The 22,719-nt window shown below is 44.5% G+C and overlaps 1 protein-coding gene across 5 annotated transcripts in view; it reads left to right on the top strand.

Moving 5' to 3' along the window:
* Positions 1-22,719, top strand: part of arap3 (ArfGAP with RhoGAP domain, ankyrin repeat and PH domain 3) — a 64,612-nt gene that overhangs the window by 13,430 nt on the left and 28,463 nt on the right. For 3 of the 5 annotated variants that reach the window (XR_006079601.1, XM_042303448.1, XM_042303446.1), the window contains exons 2-13: positions 10,377-11,533; positions 11,646-11,683; positions 11,949-12,031; positions 14,215-14,288; positions 14,549-14,785; positions 17,512-17,581; positions 17,677-17,797; positions 18,388-18,679; positions 18,819-19,018; positions 19,688-19,773; positions 20,125-20,307; positions 22,568-22,718. Coding sequence is in view for 4 of the 5 variants with exons in the window: in XM_042303448.1 (XP_042159382.1) it covers positions 10,458-11,533; positions 11,646-11,683; positions 11,949-12,031; positions 14,215-14,288; positions 14,549-14,785; positions 17,512-17,581; positions 17,677-17,797; positions 18,388-18,679; positions 18,819-19,018; positions 19,688-19,773; positions 20,125-20,307; positions 22,568-22,718 (2,611 nt within the window). In the remaining variant the exon portion in view is untranslated. The other 2 variants (XM_042303447.1, XM_042303449.1) reach the window with 2 other exon arrangements.

Raw genomic sequence — 22,719 nt, 5'->3', positions numbered from 1 at the left:
TGTATGGAGTAAAAAGTACATTTTCTTTAGGAATGAAGTGAATTAAAAGTAAAAATTGTCAAAAATATAAATAGTGTAGTACAGATATATATAAAAAAACTACTTAAGTACTTTACACCACTAGCAGCACCCAAGGGGCTTGAATTTTCGAGCTCTACCCTTAGACTTGGCGGTGACCTAGTGTCCCCATGAGTGACAGAACACTGAGCCAATCACGGTGCAACCTAGAGAACATTACCAAACCCTCCGTGTTTTTTCTGGCTGCCCCACCACCACCACAGAAAGCACTGAGCTAGGCTGAAACACCTACATTTTGGAGCTGCCTTACACAAGAAAGCAAAAAAGAGACCATGTTTTTAGCTTTATCAACTTAATAAAAAAAATGTAAATAAATTTGACTTCGTTTGCAAACTGATATGTGACCCCTATAAATGCCAAAATAACATGCAAAACAGGCAACAAGCATGGTCTCTTTAAAAAAAAATTTTTTTTTAGCTAAACACGTGGGGCTCAAAACCCTGCCCTGAATGACGGACCGCCACTGTTTTATTTTTTATTTCACCTTTATTTAACCAGGTAGGCTAGTTGAGAACAAGTTCTCATTTGCAACTGCGACCTGGCCAAGATAAAGCATAGCAGTGTGAACAGACAACACAGAGTTACACATGGAGTAAACAATTAACAAGTCAATAACACAGTAGAAAAAAAGAGAGTCTATATACATTGTGTGCAAAAGGCATGAGGAGGTAGGCAAATAATTACAATTTTGGAGATTAACACTGGAGTGATAAATGATCAGATGGTCATGTACAGGTAGAGATATTGGTGTGCAAAAGAGCAGAAAAGTAAATAAATAAAAACAGTATGGGGATGAGGTAGGTAAAAATGGGTGGGCTATTTACCAATAGACTATGTACAGCTGCAGCGATCGGTTAGCTGCTCAGATAGCAGATGTTTGAAGTTGGTGAGGGAGATACAAGTCTCCAACTTCAGCGATTTTTGCAATTCCCGTATTCACCTCATTTGGCCGACCTTTTGTTCCAGTTCTCTGCTGCCTGTGACTGGAACGAAAGGTCGGCCAAATGAGGTGTTGGCTTTAGGGATGATCAGTGAGATACACCTGCTGGAGCGCGTGCTACGGGTGGGTGTTGCCATCGTGACCAGTGAACTGAGATAAGGCGGAGCTTTACCTAGCATGGACTTGTAGATGACCTGGAACCAGTGGGTCTGGTGACGAATATGTAGCGAGGGCCAGCCAACTAGAGCATACAGGTCGCAATGGTGGGTGGTATAAGGTGCTTTAGTAACAAAACGGATGGCACTGTGATAAACTGCATCCAGTTTGTTGAGTAGAGTATTGGAAGCCATTTTGTAGATGACATCGCCGAAGTCGAAGATCGGTAGGATAGTCAGTTTTACTAGGGTAAGTTTGGCGGCGTGAAGGAGGCTTTGTTGCGGAATAGAAAGCAGACTCTAGATTTGATTTCCGATTGGAGATGTTTGATATGAGTCTGGAAGGAGAGTTTACAGTCTAGCCAGACACCTAGGTACTTGTAGATATCCACATATTCAAGGTCGGAACCATCCAGGGTGGTGATGCTAGTCAGGCGTGCGGGTGCAGGCAGCGAGCGGTTGAAAAGCATGCATTTGGTTTTACTAGCGTTTAAGAGCAGTTGGAGGCCACGGAAGGAGTGTTGTATGGCATTGAAGCTCATTTGGAGGTTAGATAGCACAGTGTCCAAGGACGGGCCGGAAGTATATAGAAGGGTGTCGTCTGTGTAGAGGTGGATCAGGGAATCGCCCGCAGCAAGAGCAACATCATTGATATATACAGAGAAAAGAGTCAGCCCGAGAATTGAACCCTGTGGCACCCCCATAGAGACTGCCAGAGGACCGGACAGCATGCCCTCCGATTTGACACACTGAACTCTGTCTGCAAAGTAGTTGGTGAACCAGGCATGGCAGTCATCAGAAAAACCGAGTCTACCGATAAGAATATGGTGATTGACAGTCGAATGCCTTGGCAAGGTCGATGAAGACGGCTGCACAGTACTGTCTTTTGTGTGGAGATATGGGATCAGAGCATGACCATGTTCTTTCACACCACGGCTTGGTGGTTATCGAGGGGGAACAATGGATGTAAAAAAATAAAAATACAGACTTGGTTGACTTTCTGTGTAATAAAAAAGAAAATGTCTGCTTGCCTATGTAACTGAACAAACTGAATGCAAGCATTCAGGGAAAATACAGAAACATTCTACAGACGAGTGACCAAATCAGTGTACCCAGAGGGAATCATTCTCATTGGAGAGTCTTTCAAAAGGTAACCACGCCCCCTTCCCTTGGCATGTTTCTAACAGACAACAACACCAGTGATGACTGCTCACTTCCAATGCTTGGAAGAGCACCTTGGAACCTACTTCCCGATCTGTTTGACTGTGATCCCGGCTCAGTTGACATGCCCGTATGTGAAAGTGGACAGCTGATCGAGCTGTCGTATGACCGAATGCAGTCACTGGTCACTACTGAGGAGTTTTGGTTCCTGACTGAAAGGGAATACCCTGCTGTCTTTCTCTGGGCATTAATGCTGCATTCAAGACAACTGGGAACTCTGGGTGGGGGGAAAAACAAGCTCCGACTGGGAATAATCGTTTTGAACGGTTATCCAACTCGGAAACGTAGCGATGCTCATCGGCCTTTGGAGATAAACATGACAAAACAAGTTGGAAATTGCAAATTCAACAATAAGGGGTTTGGAAGGAAATTAGTGTCTAACTACCAAGCGTTGCAAAGCAATCACTATTTTGCGTCCCCTGCCATTCGGTGGAGAGGGTGTGTGGTCCAACTCTGGGTTTAAGGGTCTCTTTTCCAAGCTTAAAAGAACAAACATTCACATGCAACACTATGGGCCTGAAAAGGTTTAATACAATGGCCCTGCTGTCAATCCAGCATGACTTCCGCTTGTTCAAGACAACTTGTAACTCTGGAAAAGAATTAGCTCTGACGGGAAACATATTTTTGAACGGTCATCCAACTGAGAATTCCAACTCCGGAACACTGGCCTCTTTTTAGAGCTCTAACTTTCCGACGTCATGATTTGATCTCTTATTTCTTACGAGTTCCCAGTTGTCTTGAAAGCACCATAAAACTCATTGTTACCCTTCATAGCTGTGTGAAGCTGGACTCAGTTCTCTCGCCTGCATTAAAAACCCAAATATCAATCCAGGTAGGATGTGACAGCAGAGATGAGGTGCTCACTGTCGACCACGCCCCCCTGACTTTGAGAAGCTCCGACCCGACATCAAGCCACGCCCATCTCATTAGTGGTGGTGAGAGAAGATGCATTGCCAGACTAATATGCAATTGACTGTCACAGACCCACATTAAAAGTATGTGATGGTGAGTTGAGAAGACAACCAGAAGTACTGTTAGAAGATTTTTCAGTTGACTGTCACAGCCCCAAATATAAAAGTACATACTATTATTCACACGGTTGGGGTCGGGAGAATTTTCAGATATCAAAATAGGGTTGTGGGCCAAAAAAGGTTTGAACCCCATGAGGTTTGAACCTCTGAGGCATATTGTATATTTTCTTTCACAATGTTGTTGAGACCCCTTTCCATGTAACTTCCTGTTTACCTAGGGTGACGTCATCATGTAGACTAACGTCAGACCGTTAAGGGTGAGAGTAACGGTTGTTGTTGTTTCTTTACATTCAGACCACTAGAACATACCAGTGAATCACTTACAGCCTTCTCAGTCACTGTTATTTTGCCTATAAACCCACACTGCACTGAGACATGCTTGATTTTGCAAAGCATTACTTCGTGGTAACATAATGAATTAAAGTCCATAAGAAAAAGACAGCAGCCAATCTCTCTGTAATGTAAAGTGTTGCCAGGGACTGGATTTGTGGTCAGAACTCATGGTGCCTAGCTGTTAACATGGCTTAGTTGCAATTAAGAACAAATGAACCCAGTAAGTCTGTCAAGATATTCATTTCTTCAGATGCTTTTATGTAAAGCAATTTACATTTGTACGAGCTAATGTCAGAGAGAGAGACACCGACAAGCTCTGAGAAACGATTGACTCTGTACTGTAAACAGAGTCCTGAATAGGACAACTTGAAATATAATTTTAGTTGGCTAAATGTAACCACATGACCACTACTGTAAACAGGGAAGGGGTTACTGTCATGACCTCTTCATGCAGACAAAAGTTGTTACTGTCATGACCTCTTCATGCAGACAAAAGTTTCCACTAAGACTGGGTTCGTAGCTGCATGTTGCATTGTGTGAGACGTTATGAGGTCTGTAACAATGAAAAAGGGAAGGACATTTTAGATGTGTGAATGATGCAAACTGTCTGTCTCTGAGTGTAAAAATGAAAAGCTGATTCATTGCATAATGCGCTGAGAGTTTGAAATATATTTTAAAGTCACACTCTGTGAGATGGTTACCCCCCCCCAAAAAAATGATCATGTTAGTTTTGAATGACATCATTTTTTTATTAAGATCATTTGAAATCAGGGGGAGGCCATTTTGTTCCTCCCTTCCCAACCCTCCTTTCAGTACAGTAGCCTGACATACTGATGTTATGGGAACTGAAAATAATTCAGCTAATATCACAGATGACCACCATCCTACCACCTCTGCTAGCCTACAACACTTCAGTCTCCTGTCATCCTACCACTAGAGGAGGGTGGGGCGTCTCTGTTTTCCTCCAGTGTGTGAGTGACAGCTGTATCCTGTGTTTTCTGTAGCTCTGACAGAGCCCAGATCTCTAGCCCAGATAAGTACTATGGACAGGGGAGAAGAGGAGAGAGATGAAGCAAAGGCCTGATTTTGTTTGTTTGTTGCAGGCGAAACAGGAACTACATTCAGGTTATTTAAAACGGACTAGTCACTGTAAAAAAAAAAAAAAAAAAAAAAAACTCCCCATGTTTTGTCAGGAGTAGACTATTAAAGATAACTGTATCTAGTGATTGAACAAAACTCCCGTTCCTCTTCATAATCTCAGTGTCCCCTTCAGATCTCTCCTCCTCTGTTAATCTCAGTGTCCCCTTCAGATCTCTCCTCCTCTGTTAATCTCAGTGTCTCCTTCAGATCTCTCCTCCTCTGTTAATCTCAGTGTCCCCTTCAGATCTCTCCTCCTCTGTTAATCTCAGTGTCCCCTTCAAATCTCTCCTCCTCTGTTAATCTCAGTGTCCCCTTCAGATCTCTCCTCCTCTGTTAATCTCAGTGATCAGCAGCTCTCACTTTCTCTCCTGCTGAAGGAGGCCAGTATGAGAATGTCCATTTACTACTGAGTTGCTTCATCTACAACCCTCCCCCAGTCATCACTCCTTTGGCCTTGCATGGAGGGGACTTGGAAGCAGTGTTGGGGAGTCGTGAACCACATGCAGTTCAACTAGTAGGTTATCTATATTTAGGAGTAGCTTGGTGGACGTTTAACTATATTTAGCAGTAGCTTGTGTCACCGGTGCTATACTGCACCGCTGTAACACTGAGTTGTGTGTGGTTGATGAGACTATAGACGTGGACTTTGGAGATCAGGTAGTTTTAATTCAGCAGAATTCACGCTCTGCATCCAAAAGGAAAGAAAACATTTGTAGAGCCACATACGTTCTGGAGAATCGTCGCCTCTTTCTACAACAGATGCACAATAGGAGGGACTGGGATCATTCGAGGAGCTAGCCAACGTTCACACATACAACAGCCTGCTAATACCTTAGCTAGCTATTAACCACATGTTGAATTCAGAATGTTGATATCATCCTAAAAAGTACAATCGCAAGTGCATCTTAACAATACCATCCACTTATGAGTAACCTCTAAATATACATCATTATTCATGAACAAAACACTGTGTGTATGACTTTGTACTTAAAATAATCCAACTTTTCTGAAGACAGTAAAAGCGTGCCTACCTCTCATAGTGCATCAAAATGATGTGAGCACGAGCTCCGCAGGACAAACGTAAGTACCCACTCTCCTTCTCCCAGGATGCAGGCATGCATAATAACAGATCAACACGACATATTAATATATGAACCTGGTGAAATTCACATAGTACTTTAACAACTGTTACACTTGGTGGAAGTTGAACTAAATTCGAACATAGGTAGTGTTTTCAGTAGTTCATTACTGTTTTACCATGTAGCGGTGCAGCTAACTACTGGAACTACACACTACTGTTTTACCATGTAGCTAACTACTGGAACTACACTTCTGTTTTACCATGTAGAGGTGTAGCTAACTACTGGAACTACACACTACTGTTTTACCATGTAGCGGTGTAGCTAACTACTGGAACTACACTTCTGTTTTACCATGTAGAGGTGTAGCTAACTACTGGAACTACACTTCTGTTTTACCATGTAGCTAACTACTGGAACTACACTTCTGTTTTACCATGTAGAGGTGTAGCTAACTACTGGAACTACACTTCTGTTTTACCATGTAGCTAACTACTGGAACTACACTTCTGTTTTACCATGTAGAGGTGTAGCTAACTACTGGAACTACACTTCTGTTTTACCATGTAGCTAACTACTGGAACTACACTTCTGTTTTACCATGTAGAGGTGTAGCTAACTACTGGAACTACACTTCTGTTTTACCATGTAGCTAACTACTGGAACTACACACTTCTGTTGTACCATGTAGAGTACAGTCCGATGGCAGCCATACTCGTATCATTTACACATTACTGAGGCATGCCGTGCTGAGCCGAACTGTACTGGGCTGGCCTTGTTATGCATCCAGTCAGGTTTGGGTTGAGTCGGGTCGGCACAATGTCTCTCACCATTTGAACAATAAGGAAGGAGAACTAGTCCTCAGCCTGTAGTAAGGCAGCAGGGAGCAGGGGAATGGGAGCAGGCAGCAGGGGAATGGAAGCAGGGAGCAGGGGAATGGGAGCAGGGAGCAGGGGAATGGGAGCAGGCAGCAGGGGAATGGGAGCAGGGGAATGGAAGCAGGGAGCAGGGGAATGGGAGCAGTGAGCAGGGGAATGGGAGCAGGCAGCATGGGAATGGGAGCAGGCAGCATGGGAATGGGAGCAGTGAGCAGGGGAATGGGAGCAGGGGAATGGAAGCAGGGAGCAGGCAGCATGGGAATGGGAGCAGGCAGCATGGGAATGGGAGCAGGCAGCATGGGAATAGAGTGAGCAGGGGAATGGGAGCAGTGAGCAGGGGAATGGGAGCAGGCAGCATGGGAATGGGAGCAGGCAGCAGGGGAATGGGAGCAGGCAGCATGGGAATGGAAGCAGGGGGAATGGGAGCAGGCAGCATGGGAATGGGAGCAGGGGAATGGGAGCAGGGCAGCAGGGGAATGGGGAGGGGAATGGGAGCAGGGAATGGGAATGGGAGCAGGCAGCATGGGAATGGAAGCAGAGGAATGGGAGCAGGCAGCATGGGAATGGAAGCAGGGGAATGGGAGCAGGCAGCAGGGGAATGGGAGCAGGCAGCAGGGGAATGGGAGCAGGCAGCATGTGAATGGGAATGGAAGCAGGGGAATGGGAGCAGGCAGCATGGGAATGGGAGCAGGCAGCAGGGGAATGGGAGGCAAGATCCTGAAAGAGGTCTATGAGTCACATCCTTTGCTTCCTCTGTCTCCACTCTGTAGGTTAACCTTTGCTTCCAGCCCACTGATACACACAGAGAAAACACAGGGCTCCGGTTCTGTGCTGAGAACAGACAATTAAATAAATACTTAGAGAAAATGCTCAAACTTGCTTCGAGAACCAGCTGGACAGAGTTTACAGTTTTGGGGACTGTTCTATTTGTCCATTTAGCTAGGCAATCTCAATCAAGCACATATTAATTAAGTATTTGAAAGATTGTAAATAGTATTTGAACCCAGGTCTGGTGCTGAGAGCAGGAGGGAGAGAGCGGAGGGATGGAAATGGGAGAGAGGATATTGTCCCTCCCATCCCACTTCCCACTGCAAAAGGTATTGTGATGATTACCTGGCTGCCTTGTAACCGCAACATGGCGGCTGTTATGGAACTGAATTAGCAACCTCACAGCATTATTAACCTAGATGTATCTAACGATTTGACCAGATTACAAGGATTCAGATGAACCCCTTTCCCACATTAAACTAACAGGAAACAGGAAGTGTGACATACCAACGTAACAGCCAGGCCACAACTTCTGCTTAGGTTGCTGTATGCAAGTCATAACAGGGGAAGAGATGTGGCAAGATGAGCAATGAAGTGGGAAAATGATTGTGTACGTGTACAGTATGTTCAATGGCGTCCTCCTCCCTCTACACAAACCACACTTTAGTTCAAAGATAGTTCCTACAGACATCTGTAGCTCTGTTGGAAGTCTTCACATTCTGTTCTGGTGCCCATAACTAATTTAATAAGAATCTGTCTTAATCTGTCCAAGGCCTCATAAATTACTATTTTCTATCCTAAACTCTGTTCGAATGTGTTGTGCTGTGCTGTGTACCTCCCCCTCACAAGGCTGGCAAACTGCCCCAGTCAGCCTTGAGATACTCTTTAGTTCTGACTAGGTTCCCAAGCTGAGTCACCCACAGGGACACACACTCCAAACCTGGGTCCAAATACTATTTTAAATCATTTGAAATACTTTATCTGTGCTTGATTGAGCATGTTTGGCTTAATAAACCAATAGAATAGTCCCATAACTGCAAACCCTACCCATTATGGGACTCCAGGCAGGCTAGAGCAAATGGTCAAGGCATTTGAACGATTTCAAATAGTATTTGAACCCAGGTCTAACACACACACACACACACACACACCAGCCAGGGAAAAGTAGCCATTAAAACTTAACACATTCCAAGCTTTTTCAGGAAGTGTTTCTACCAAGGCTTTCAAAGAGCTGTGCATCCAAACCTGACACGCAGTACAACCGCCTGCAGCTAGGGAGGGGTATCCCTGGACACCGTTTGTTGTTTCTCCATTACTTTTATCATTTACATTATTGCATACATGATGACTAAGAATACACTTTAAAATGGTGCCTTGTCGTCAACTAAATGGTACACACCTTCAATGAATTTTCATAATTCATTAAATAATTGCAGTTTTCACATGTTACCTTATTAGATTTTTCTCATGCTGTCTATTCATGCCATAACCCCCTACTTCCTTCTCCCTGGTCAGCTGGTGCCATAACCCCCTACTTCCTTCTCCCTGGTCAGCTGGTGCCATAACCCCCTACTTCCTTCTCCCTGGTCAGCTGGTGCCATAACCCCTACTTCCTTCTCCCTGGTCAGCTGGTGCCATAACCCCCTACTTCCTTCTTCCTGGTCAGCTGGTGCCATAACCCCCTACATCCTTCTCCCTGGTCTGCTGGTGCCATAACCCCCTTCTTCCTGCTCAGCTGGTGCCATAACCCCCTACATCCTTCTTTCTGGTCAGCTGGTACCATAACCCCCTACATCCTTCTTCCTGGTCAGCTGGTACCATAACCCCCTACATCCTTCTTCCTGGTCAGCTGGTACCATAACCCCCTACATCCTTCTTCCTGGTCATCTGGTGCCATAACCCCTACTTCCTTCTCCCTGGTCTGCTGGTGCCATAACCCCCTATTTCCTTCTTCCTGGTCAGCTGGTGCCATAACCCCCTATTTCCTTCTTCCTGGTCAGCTGGTACCATAACCCCCTACTTCCTTCCCTGCCTGCTTTCTCTCCTCAGCCATGCTAACTTTACAGGCCCATCCTAAAACTGAACAATCACGTGTCTGTGTGTTCAATGACATCAGTCTTTGTTCCACATCTGTGATTTTAAGTGGCTGGCTGGAAGATGGCTGGTCACCTGCTGTGGAAAGGTCATGGTAATGCCATTTCAGTCCATTTCAGTGGTCTTCCATTTCAGTGGTGATGACATTTCAGTGGTCTTCCATTTCAGTGGTGATGCCATTTCAGTCCATTTCAGTCCATTTCAGTGGTGATGCCATTTCAGTGGTGATGCCATTTCAGTGGTCTTCCATTTCAGTGGTGATGCCATTTCAGTCCATTTCAGTCCATTTCAGTGGTGATGCCATTTCAGTGGTCTTCCATTTCAGTGGTGATGCCATTTCAGTCCATTTCAGTCCATTTCAGTGGTGATGCCATTTCAGTCCATTTCAGTGGTGATGCCACTGGAAGTTAACATGCTATCAATAGTAGTTCAGTTGAAATAATTACATAGTGTTTTGTGATGTAATAAACATGTTTACAGTGTTACTCTGTGAGAATTTCACTGTGCCCATTTACACACACTGTATCCTGTGCATATGACGAATGAACTTTGATTTGAATTATAGTAAGGGAATGTAGTGAATTAGTTATTTTGTCAGAACAATTGACCAGTTGGAACACTAACTCAACATGAACCAATTATATTGTTGTTCATTTCAGATGGAGAGGAGTCTCCCTGTGTAGGTCCATGATGGACATCGTCTTGACCACAGCAGCTGAAGGCCCCCTCCAAGCTCATGTATGTATTTTGTTATGGCAACAATGGATAGAAACACGGACGTTGAGACCCTGTTGGCTGCGATCCACCTGGAGCGATACCTGAAGACCTTCCGCCAGTCTGGCTTCCTCTTGGCCAGGGACCTCAGCCACCTAGACAATGGAGCTCTCATCCAGCTGGGTGTAACTGCCACCGGACACAGGAAGAGAATACTGAGGCTGGTCCAGCACATTCAGAGGGCTACCAATCAGAATCAGTCGATTCCGGAGCCATTAGAGCCCTTATTGGACCGTTGTCAGTCTGAGTCTGACATTAATTCCACACCCATCCAATCAGGAGGGCCGAGGTCTGACCAAGGGGGCGAAACAGGGGATATTCCGTTTGAAGCTTTCTGGAATAGTTCTGTTCCTAACATTCCATCCATGTTGATGAACTCCGGGTCAGAACAGCAGCAGTACAATGGGAATGTTGTCATAAAACCGGTTCCAAAACCTAGAACGGTATTCTACATACACAAAACAGAACCCGCCCGGTTTCTCTCCTGTCCCGCATCACTGACACCACCAGATCCCCTGGTTCTAACCCTAACCAGGAAACCTTCTCAGGAATCTCTCTGCTTCACCATATTGGAAGGTTTGGCTTCAGGAGAATTTAACACTGACACAGTGGTGGTGGGGCCTGCCCCTAACCCTACACCTACCCCTGCCCTGAGACACAGCCTAAGCCTGAGAGAGAGGAGGCTGAGTAACTCCTCAGACTCTGGAGGTCCCCTGCCCCCTGTTCCCCCTCGGCTGAACCGAGGTACCCCTCCAGCCATGTTTAGTGGACCTACATCCACACCACCGTCATCTGGTGGAAGGACTGAACAAAACCAGGACCAGTGCATGACAACCACACCTCCCTCATCCCCTTGTAACTATGATGACACTGGATTCCCCTCTTTGACCACTTCCCCTCCCGGCTCCCCGATGGAGATGGTCTCCAATGAGATCTACTGTGGCACTTCACCTGGCACGGCAGCTAGTAGTGGACGGATTCCCTGCAACGCTCCTCAAACACCCCCACGGCCAGAGATCCACACCTCTCCTGAAAGAAATAGGTAGGTCAACGTCTGACTTTAACATCATATACCTAATAAAGTAGGAATATAGGCCACCGTCGAGAGAGAGTATTGTTTTGTGTATCTAATGTTTTGTGTTGTGTGTCTGCAGCACTTTAAGGAACAACTCATGTGAATCGTCCCACGGAGGTAAGTCTACACATCACTTTCTGAAAGTAACCGTACAGATGGTTTAGTAAGACCTTATATCGACGTGTCATTCAGGCCTATAAATGACTCTTGACCTGTTTTTTAAAAATCAAGATAATTAGAGTTTTGCATTGCTAAAACGTTACTTTTTCGCTTACACTTGAACATACAGTTTAAATGCTTTTATAACTGGTTATAATCATATATAAACCTTTTTTTAATAATAATATATTATATCAAGGCTTATAATCTTCCTCCACCACAGTCCCCATGGAGGACCCAGAGGAGGAGATCAGTCCCTACTGTGAAACAGTCTTCCAGACCAGACGACCACTGCAGCACTCTGAGGTGAGACGGGGACTCTGAGGATGTGTCACAAACGGCACACTATTCTCTATACAGTGCTCTACGTTTGACCAGAGCCCCATAGGCTTTCCAGGAAAACATCAAATGGTGTCTGAAAAGGGCCCAAGTAGTGCACTATATAGAGAATAGGGGGCCATATAGAGAATAGGGGACCATTTGGAAAAGGACCTGAGTCTGTTATCTGGTTACGAGAACCCATCAGGACCTGAGTCTGTTATCAGGTTACGAGAACCCATCAGGACCTGAGTCTGGTATCAGGTTACGAGAACCCATCAGGACCTGAGTCTGTTATCAGGTTACGAGAACCCATCAGGACCTGAGTCTGTTATCAGGTTACGAGAACCCATCAGGACCTGAGTCTGTTATCAGGTTACGAGAACCCATCAGGACCTGAGTCTGTTATCAGGTTACGAGAACCCATCAGGACCTGAGTCTGTTATCAGGTTACGAGAACCCATCAGGACCTGAGTCTGTTATCAGGTTACTACAATAACCCATCAGGACCTGAGTCTGTTATCAGGTTACTACAATAACCCATCAGGACCTGAGTCTTATCAGGTTACTACAATAACCCATCAGGACCTGAGTCTGTTATCAGGTTACTACAATAACCCATCAGGACCTGAGTCTGTTATCAGGTTACTACAATAACCCATCAGGACCTGAGTCTGTTATCAGGTTACTACAATAACCCATCAGGACCTGAGTCTGTTATCAGGTTACTACAATAACCCATCAGGACCTGAGTCTGTTATCAGGTTACTACAATAACCCATCAGGACCTGAGTCTGTTATCAGGTTACTACAATAACCCATCAGGACCTGAGTCTGTTATCAGGTTACTACAATAACCCATCAGGACCTGAGTCTGTTATCAGGTTACTACAATAACCCATCAGGACCTGAGTCTGTTATCAGGTTACTACAATAACCCATCAGGACCTGAGTCTGTTATCAGGTTACTACAATAACCCATCAGGACCTGAGTCTGTTATCAGGTTACTACAATAACCCATCAGGACCTGAGTCTGTTATCAGGTTACTACAATAACCCATCAGGACCTGAGTCTGTTATCAGGTTACTACAATAACCCATCAGGACCTGAGTCTGTTATCAGGTTACTACAATAACCCATCAGGACCTGAGTCTGTTATCAGGTTACTACAATAACCCATCAGGACCTGAGTCTGTTATCAGGTTACTACAATAACCCATCAGGACCTGAGTCTGTTATCAGGTTACTACAATAACCCATCAGGACCTGAGTCTGTTATCAGGTTACTACAATAACCCATCAGGACCTGAGTCTGTTATCAGGTTACTACAATAACCCATCAGGACCTGAGTCTGTTATCAGGTTACTACAATAACCCATCAGGACCTGAGTCTGTTATCAGGTTACTACAATAACCCATCAGGACCTGAGTCTGTTATCAGGTTACTACAATAACCCATCAGGACCTGAGTCTGTTATCAGGTTACAAGAATAACCCATCAGGACCTGAGTCTGTTATCAGGTTACAAGAATAACCCATCAGGACCTGAGTCTGTTATCAGGTTACTACAATAACCCATCAGGACCTGAGTCTGTTATCAGGTTACAAGAATAACCCATCAGGACCTGAGTCTGTTATCAGGTTACAAGAATAACCCATCAGGACCTGAGTCTGTTATCAGGTTACAAGAATAACCCATCAGGACCTGAGTCTGTTATCAGGTTACAAGAATAACCCATCAGGACCTGAGTCTGTTATCAGGTTACAAGAATAACCCATCAGGACCTGAGTCTGTTATCAGGTTACAAGAATAACCCATCAGGACCTGAGTCTGTTATCAGGTTACAAGAATAACCCATCAGGACCTGAGTCTGTTATCAGGTTACAAGAATAACCCATCAGGACCTGAGTCTGTTATCAGGTTACAATAACCCATCAGGACCTGAGTCTGTTATCTGGTTACGAGAACCCATCAGGACCTGAGTATGTTATCAGGTTACAATAACCCATCAGGACCTGAGTCTGTTATCTGGTTACGAGAACCCATCAGGACCTGAGTCTGTTATCTGGTTACGAGAACCCATCAGAGTTATATAGTGTTTAGTGTTTGTGGTCACTTTGGCTCTCCTGACATTGATGAATGTGTTATCCATGTTGTGTTCTCAAAGGCGGAAAGGACCAACAGTGAAGGAAAGACCGGAATGACAAGAAAGGAGGAAGAGAAGCACAGAGAGGATCATGGGTAAGATTATTGTTTCTAGAGGAGTGGGTAATACTTCAGGCTTTCCAATTGAACATCTTCTCACACAACTCTGACTACAGCCATAGAGAGAAAATGGTCTACTGTAGATTTAACATGTTCCAGGTTCTTCATCTTTTCAATCCAATGTTGGTACCTGCTATCAGACACCGTATTCTCAACACTAGAGGAACTTAAAGCGGCTGGAGTCAAGGTTATTACAAATGCATCAATCAATTATGGAGACTGTCTTTACACTGCAGGACACCCAAACTCTCCTGGGCCCAACGTCTGTCCCACGCCCTCCACAGTGAGTCCCAGGGCTACAGCACAGTAGGAGAGGCAGCATCACCCCCTCGCTGCCTCTCCTTACCCTCCAACCTGTACCCGTCGGAGCCAGATGAGGACCAGACGATATCCCCCTACGCCAGCTATACATCTCTCTCTGAGCAGACTGAACCCATCATCTGTGGCTGGCTGGATAAGCTATCACCACAAGGGTATGCCGGGTCCTGGTCCGGGTCCTGGTGTGGGCTGATGGTCCTATCCTCCTTTCCTCCCTCCGTCTTCTCCTCCCTTCTGAGGAACTGTCTGGTGTCTGTCCTCTCAAACCGGTGTGTCTCTCTTCTTTCGTTCATTCGTTCTTGCTTTCTTCTCATTGTGTTTCTCCAGTCTGTGTTTGTGTTTCTCCAGTCTGTGTTTGTGTTTCTCCAGTCTGTGTTTGTGTTTCTCCAGTCTGTGTTTGTGTTTCTCCAGTCTGTGTTTGTGTTTCTCCAGTCTGTGTTTGTGTTTCAGTCTGTGTTTGTGTTTCTCCAGTCTGTGTTTGTGTTTTTCTGTGTTTGTGTTTCCAGTCTGTGTTTGTGTTTCTCCAGTCTGTGTTTGTGTTTCTCCAGTCTGTTTGTCCAGTTGTGTTTCTCCAGTCTGTTTCTCCAGTCTGTGTTTCTCCAGTCTGTGTTTGTGTTTCTCCAGTCTTGTGTTTCTCCAGTCTGTGTTTGTGTTTCTCCAGTCTGTGTTTGTGTTTCTCCAGTCTGTGTTTGTGTTTCTCCAGTTTGTGTTTCTCCAGTTTCTCCAGTCTGTTTGTGTTTCTCCAGTCTCCAGTCTGTGTTTGTGTTTCTCCAGTCTGTGTTTGTGTTTCTCCAGTCTGTGTTTGTGTTTCTCCAGTCTGTGTTTGTGTTTCTCCAGTCTGTGTTTGTGTTTCTCCAGTCTGTGTTTGTGTTTCTTGCTAAATGCTAAACAGTTGATATTTACAGAGCCTTCAGAAATTATTCACACCTCTTGACTTTTTCCACATTTTGTTGTGTTACAGCCTAAATTTAAAATTGATTAAATTGAGATTTTGCATCACTGACCTACACACAATACCTCATAATGTCAAAGTGGGATTATGTTTTTATAAATTTTTACTAGTTAATTAAAAATGAAAATCTGAACCGAGTCAATAAGTATTCAAACCCTTTTGTTATGGCAAGCCTAAATAAGTTCAGGAGTAAAATTTTGCTTAACAAGTCCCATAATAAATTGCATGGACTTTACCATAACAGCGTTTAACATGGTTGTTGAATGACTACCTCATCTCTGTACCTCACACAAGTATCTGTAAGGTCCCTCAGTCGAGCAGTGAGTTTCAAACACAGATTCAACCACAACCAGGGAGGTTTTTCAATGCCTCGCAAAGAAGGACTCCTATTCGTAGATGGGTAAACATTTAAAAGCAAATTTTGAATATCCCTTTGAGCATGGTGAAGTTATTAATTACACTTTGGATGGAGTGTCAATACACCTAGCCACTACAAATATACAGGTTTCCTTCTTAATTCAGTTGCCGGAGAGGAAGGAAACTGCTCTGGGATTTCACAATGAGGCCAATGGTGACTTTAAAACAGTTACAGAGTTTAATGGCTGTGATAGGAAAAAACTGAGGATGGATCAACAACATTGTAGTTACTCCACAATACTAACCTAAATGACTGAGTGAAAAGAAGGAATCCTGTACTGCACTGGTTCTCAATCCTGGTCCTGTTTTTGCCCTAGCACTACACAGCTGATTCAAATGGTCAACTCGTCATTTTTTATTTTTTATTTAACCAGGCAAGTCCGTTAAGAACAAATTCTTATTTTCAATGATGGTCTAGGAACAGTGGGTTAACTGCCTGTTCAGGGGCAGAACGACAGAGTTGTACCTTGTCAGCTCGGGGATTTGAACTTGCTAGTCCAACGCTCTAACCACTTGGCTACCCTGCCGCCCCAATTATATCAATCATGATCCTTTCATTTGAATCATGTTTGTAGTTCTAGAGCCAAAATTAAAATGTGCATCCCTTTGGGTACCCAGGACCAGGATTGAGAACCACTGCTGTACAGAATAAAACTATTCCAAATGCATCCTGTTTTGCGATAAGCCACTAAAGTAAAAAATGTGGCAAAGAAATTAACTTTTTGTCCTGAATACAAAGTTATGTTTGGGGAAAATCCAACAAAACACATCACTGAGTACCACGCTTCAGATTTTCAAGCATGGTGGTGGCTGCATCATGTTATGGGTATAATTGTCATCGGCAAGGACTAGGGAGTTTTCTTTTAGGATTACAAATAAACGTAACTGAGCTAAGCACAGGCAAAATCCTGAATGTTCCTGAGTGGCCTAGTTACAGTTTTGAATTAAATCGGCTTAAATCTATGTCGACTTGAACATGGCTGTCTAGCAATAATCAACAAACAACTTGACAGAGATTGAAGATTTTTAAAAAACTGTACAATCCAGGTGAGCAAAGCTCTAAGAGACTTACTCAGAAAGACTCACAGCAGTAGTCACTGCTAAAGGTGCTTCTGCAAAGTATTGAATCAGGGGTGTGAATACTTATGGAAATGACCTGTATTTCTTAAAACATGTTTTCACTTTGTCATTATGGGGTATTGTGTGTAGATGGGTGATACGTGTTTTTATATTTAATCCATTTGAAATGCTGGCTGTAAACACAACAAAATGTGGAATAAGTTAAGAGGTATGAATACTATCTGAAGGCTCTGCCTCATGTCTGTCCTCTCAATCCTGTCTCTTCCTACATCCCACTGGTTCTCCAGTCTGTTTTGGTGTTTCTTGTTAAATGCTAATCAGTTCCTATAGGTCAACAGCTCTGCTTTGCTCTTGAAATGTTAGATTTCTTTTCTCCTTTTTTTTTAAATCAGTGGTATGAGAATCTGATCATTTTTATATTTGGCATTCTAGGAACTATGTATTCCAGAAACGCTATGTAAAGTTTGATGGCAAAAATCTGCTGTACTTCGGCAGTGAAAAGGTAGGCTCCTTTTTTCCTGAATGACGGACTGTACAGCATATTGACTGAGAGAACCAGGATTGTTCATCATGTGCCTCTTTACTATTGTCTCCAAGGACCCGTACCCCAAAGGAGTGATCCCTCTGGCTGCGATCCAGATGGCCCGCATGGCCAAAGACAATAAATTTGAGATAGTGACAAGTCACAGGACATTTGTCTTCCGGGCTGATAACGAAGGTAAACAAAAAGTACCTTAACGACAGCAATTCAAATCTGACACACAAGCAACTACAGACGTCAGTGTTCCCACTTCTCTACACTTCTCCCAAAGTGCGTTCTTGCAAATTCCCTGTCATTATTTTCAAAGCATTGGCTATGTGTTGTTAAATCCAAGTGTGCAAGTGGATATTTTTAGGAGAATGGTGTAGGATCGGGACACAGCTATAGAGGAGTCCTCAGGGCATACAAGCAGAAACCAACCATGTGACAACATCTATGTTGGACAAAGGTTGACCTCAGTGAGACAAGATTGTTTCAGTTACTGTCATAAACATCTTGTTTAGGACTTTATTTTAGGCTACTGATTCCTCTGGTATTTACCTATTAGGAAATCTGTTGGTATCAATAGATAGTTTCTGATACAATTGGTAACTGACTGGTACAGAAGGGTAGAAGTTGGTTTGAATCCATACGACGTAAACAATAAATTCACATATTGTTCTTGTGTTATTACCATTTTATCATATACTTTCATAGTAAAGACCTGGTATTTTTGGTACTATAAAATAGTTAGTGGTAATACTATCTTTCTACCTGTCCCCTCTCAGTGCAGAGACATCAGTGGTGCAGTACCCTACAGGGGAGGGTGAAGGAACAGCTTGTGTTCGGGCGCCCTCGCTTCGGTCCTGGCAGCCACTGTCAGAGGAGTGGTCCTCTGGAGCTCAAAGGGACCAAGTCAAAAGTCTACGTGGCCATCAACACAGAGCAGGTCTGGCTGTACAAGACTGAGCAGTGTTTTAGGAATGGGATTGGAATCACGCTGATCGAGGCCAGAGGAGCTACGATCAGAGACGCCAAAGGAAAGAGCTTTGACCTCATCACACCTTACAAAACATTCAGGTTCGTATTTACCGATGTGGCAATAACACACATTTCTCTAGTTTTAGCAACAATAAAGTCTGTTCATCATGGACTTCCTACACTGCTGTTTCTGAAAGAAAATGAAAAAAAAATTGTGATTGATTGATTGTCCCTGTAGTTTCACAGCTGAGTCTGAGCGGGATAAGAGGGACTGGATGGAGGCTGTACAGGAGTCCATAGCAGAGACCCTGTCTGACTACGAGGTGGCTGAGAAGATCTGGTCCAACAGGTTCAATAAGCTCTGTGCTGACTGCCAAGCAGTCAACCCTGACTGGGCCTCCATTAACCTCTGTGTTGTTATCTGTAAGAACTGTGCAGGTGAGACAGTGTTTCCCCTACTATTGTATAGGTGGGGCGGGCTCCCCCTCCCTAGCTCTGTTGCCCCCCCCCTGCCTAAAAGAGTGGGGTTGCAGTTTGATGCCTGAGGGCCTAGTTGGGTGTTGCTTTGGGGGACTTAGCGTCCCGCCTGGTGAGTGTGACTGATGAGATGGCATTGGCAGCTGTTGGCCAGGTGTCTTAGTTATCAGCCCATTGTCATGAGCCACAACAGTTTAATTCTCACCTGTGTTGTTGTAGCACACCTGTGTTGTTGTAGCACACCTGTGTTGTTGTAGCACACCTGTGTTGTTGTAGCACACCTGTGGTGTTGTAGCACACCTGTGGTGTTGTAGCACACCTGTGTTGTTGTAGCACACCTGTGTTGTTGTAGCACACCTGTGGTGTTGTAGCACACCTGTGGTGTTGTAGCACACCTGTGTTGTTGTAGCACACCTGTGTTGTTGTAGCACACCTGTGTTGTTGTAGCACACCTGTGCCAGGTGACGTGCTATGTTGCTCTAGAAGTGTTTCCAAATACAAACATCATGTCCCTCTCTCGTGGTTCTCTCTAGCGAGGCAGCGCCTTGAGTGTCCTGTTACCAACACAATACCACTGTCTCATACCAGGAGAGTGATTATGGAGGTCTTTTGTCCCCTTTTCCCATGCAGGTCAACACAGAGGTCTGGGGACTATGGTGTCTAAAGTACAGAGCCTGAAACTGGACACCAGCGTGTGGAGCAACGAGATCGTCCAGGTGAGAGGAAAGGGAGCGGTTCTTCAGGGAAGGGGGTGGGAAAGAATCAGGGGGGGTGCTCGTGTTTATTTTAGTCAAGCTGCAAAATATTTTCCAGGATACTGAAATTAGTTTGTTTTGTTGTGTATCAGGTATTTCTCGAATCATGCTTATTTTAGTCAAGCGGCAAAATATTTCAGGTAAAATATCAGGTACTTCTCGGCTCTTTTACCTCCCCCCCAAAAAAATCTATTATATTGGAACAGATGAAATATATTTTGTACGTTTTTAAGTTGAAAGTCAGATGATAGACTGTGAATATACTAAAACCCTCATGACTTCCCTTTTTTGTTCTGTGTTTGTGTTCGTCAGCTCTTCATAATGTTGGGGAACGACCGAGCCAATGAGTTCTGGGCGGCCAGGTTATCTCCAGCCGACGGGTTAGACTGTGACGCCACACCGGACCAGCGGAAGGAGTTTATCATCCATAAGTACCGTGAGGGGCGCTACCGACACCCCCACCCCAACTTCAACACACAGGAGGAGCTGCTCAAGGTACAAGGAACACCATTGTTTAGCTGTCAGATGTATAGCTGCTATAAGAGGATTCAAAGGACGTGTGTTTGCGGGCTCCCGAGTGGCACGGCGGTCTAAGGCACTGCATCTCAATGCAAGAGGCGTCACTACGGTCCCTGGTTTGAATCCAGGCTGTATCGCAACTGGCCGTGATTGGGAGTCCCGTAGGGTAGCGCAGAATTGGCCCAGTGTCGTCCGGGATTAACCCTGGGTAGGCCGTCATTGTAAATAATAATTTGTTCTTTATAACTGACTTGCAGAGTTAAATAAAGGTTAGATATAATAAAAAGTATAGGCTGTAGTCGTATCATTAAACCCTTAATACTAGTGTACAAGGTGCACGAATGGAGAACATTTTCTAGTTAGTAATTGAATTGTTCCTTCATAACAATCTGTCTTGACAGCCTTGGCTGACTGCTGTGTCTCACAGTAAAAACACATGGAGGGACCCTACCCTTACAGTAAAAACACATGGAGGGACCCTACCCTTACAGTAAAAACACATGGAGGGACCCTACCCTTACAGTAAAAACACATGTTGGGACCCTACCCTTACAGTAAAAACACATGGAGGGACCCTACCCTTACAGTAAAAACACATGGAGGGACCCTACCCTCACAGTAAAAACACATGGAGGGACCCTACCCTTACAGTAAAAACACATGGAGGGACCCTACCCTTACAGTAAAAACACATGTTGGGACCCTACCCTTACAGTAAAAACACATGTTGGGACCCTACCCTTACAGTAAAAACACATGTTGGGACCCTACCCTTACAGTAAAAACACATGGAGGGACCCTACCCTTACAGTAAAAACACATGGAGGGACCCTACCCTTACAGTAAAAACACATGGAGGGACCCTACCCTTACAGTAAAAACACATGGAGGGACCCTACCCTTACAGTAAAAACACATGTTGGGACCCTACCCTTACAGTAAAAACACATGGAGGGACCCTACCCTTACAGTAAAAACACATGTTGGGACCCTACCCTTACAGTAAAAACACATGTTGGGACCCTACCCTTACAGTAAAAACACATGTTGGGACCCTACCCTCACAGTAAAAACCCATGGAGGGACCCTACCCTTACAGTAAAAACACAGGGAGGGACCCTACCCTTACAGTAAAAACACATGGAGGGACCCTACCCTTACAGTAAAAACACATGGAGGGACCCTACCCTTACAGTAAAAACACATGGAGGGACCCTACCCTTACAGTAAAAACACATGGAGGGACCCTACCCTCACAGTAAAAACACATGGAGGGACCCTACCCTCACAGTAAAAACACATGGAGGGACCCTACCCTTACAGTAAAAACACATGGAGGGACCCTACCCTTACAGTAAAAACACATGGAGGGACCCTACCCTCACAGTAAAAACACATGGAGGGACCCTACCCTTACAGTAAAAACACATGGAGGGACCCTACCCTTACAGTAAAAACACAGGGAGGGACCCTACCCTTACAGTAAAAACACATGGAGGGACCCTACCCTTACAGTAAAAACACATGGAGGGACCCTACCCTTACAGTAAAAACACATGGAGGGACCCTACCCTTACAGTAAAAACACATGGAGGGACCCTACCCTTACAGTAAAAACACATGGAGGGACCCTACCCTTACAGTAAAAACACATGGAGGGACCCTACCCTTACAGTAAGAACACATGGAGGGACCCTACCCTTACAGTAAAAACACATGTTGGGACCCTACCCTTACAGTAAAAACACATGAATTTAATGTGAATTTAATGTGATTAAATGAAATGTGATCACATGTGAAGCCTTCCAAAAAACACTTCTAGTCGAAATGTGTATCCTTACAACAACAAAAAATCACGATTTCACATGTGGAAAATCATGTGAAATTCATCATGTGATTTTTTTTCTGTAAGGATACACATTTCGACTAGATGGTATTGGTGGTAGTTTTAGTATCTGTAACCTATCATGCAGCTAGACATTTACCCCAACAATAATGACATGGAATGTGCTTTTGAAACTAAAACAATTAGAGTAGATAAAAGGGGGGTACACATTTAGGGGGCAGTTGAATGGAGAGGGGACTTTTTGGAATTTGGGCTGAATGTCTGTCCCCGTGGCTGTGGATGCTTTTAGTGGTGTATGTGGTGCGTCAGCCTAATGCTTTCCTCTCTCTCTCTCTGTCTCTCTCTCTGTCTCTCTCTCTTTCTCTCTCTCTTTCTCCCTCTACCATGCAGGTTCTGTGTACTGCTGTGACCCAGCAGAACCTGCTGAAGACAGTCACCCAGATCTTCACCGAGGCAGAGGCGGTCCGATCCCGCCTCGCTGCCTCTAATGGATATGACAAGCATCTGTCTCAGGAATACTCCCGCTCACAGGACACCTCGGG

The sequence above is a fragment of the Oncorhynchus tshawytscha genome, linkage group LG21 (assembly GCF_018296145.1).
Source record: "Oncorhynchus tshawytscha isolate Ot180627B linkage group LG21, Otsh_v2.0, whole genome shotgun sequence".
Taxonomy (NCBI): domain Eukaryota; kingdom Metazoa; phylum Chordata; class Actinopteri; order Salmoniformes; family Salmonidae; genus Oncorhynchus; species Oncorhynchus tshawytscha.
Note: the sequence above shows the minus strand (reverse complement) of the source record. Positions and strands in the feature narration are given on the sequence as shown.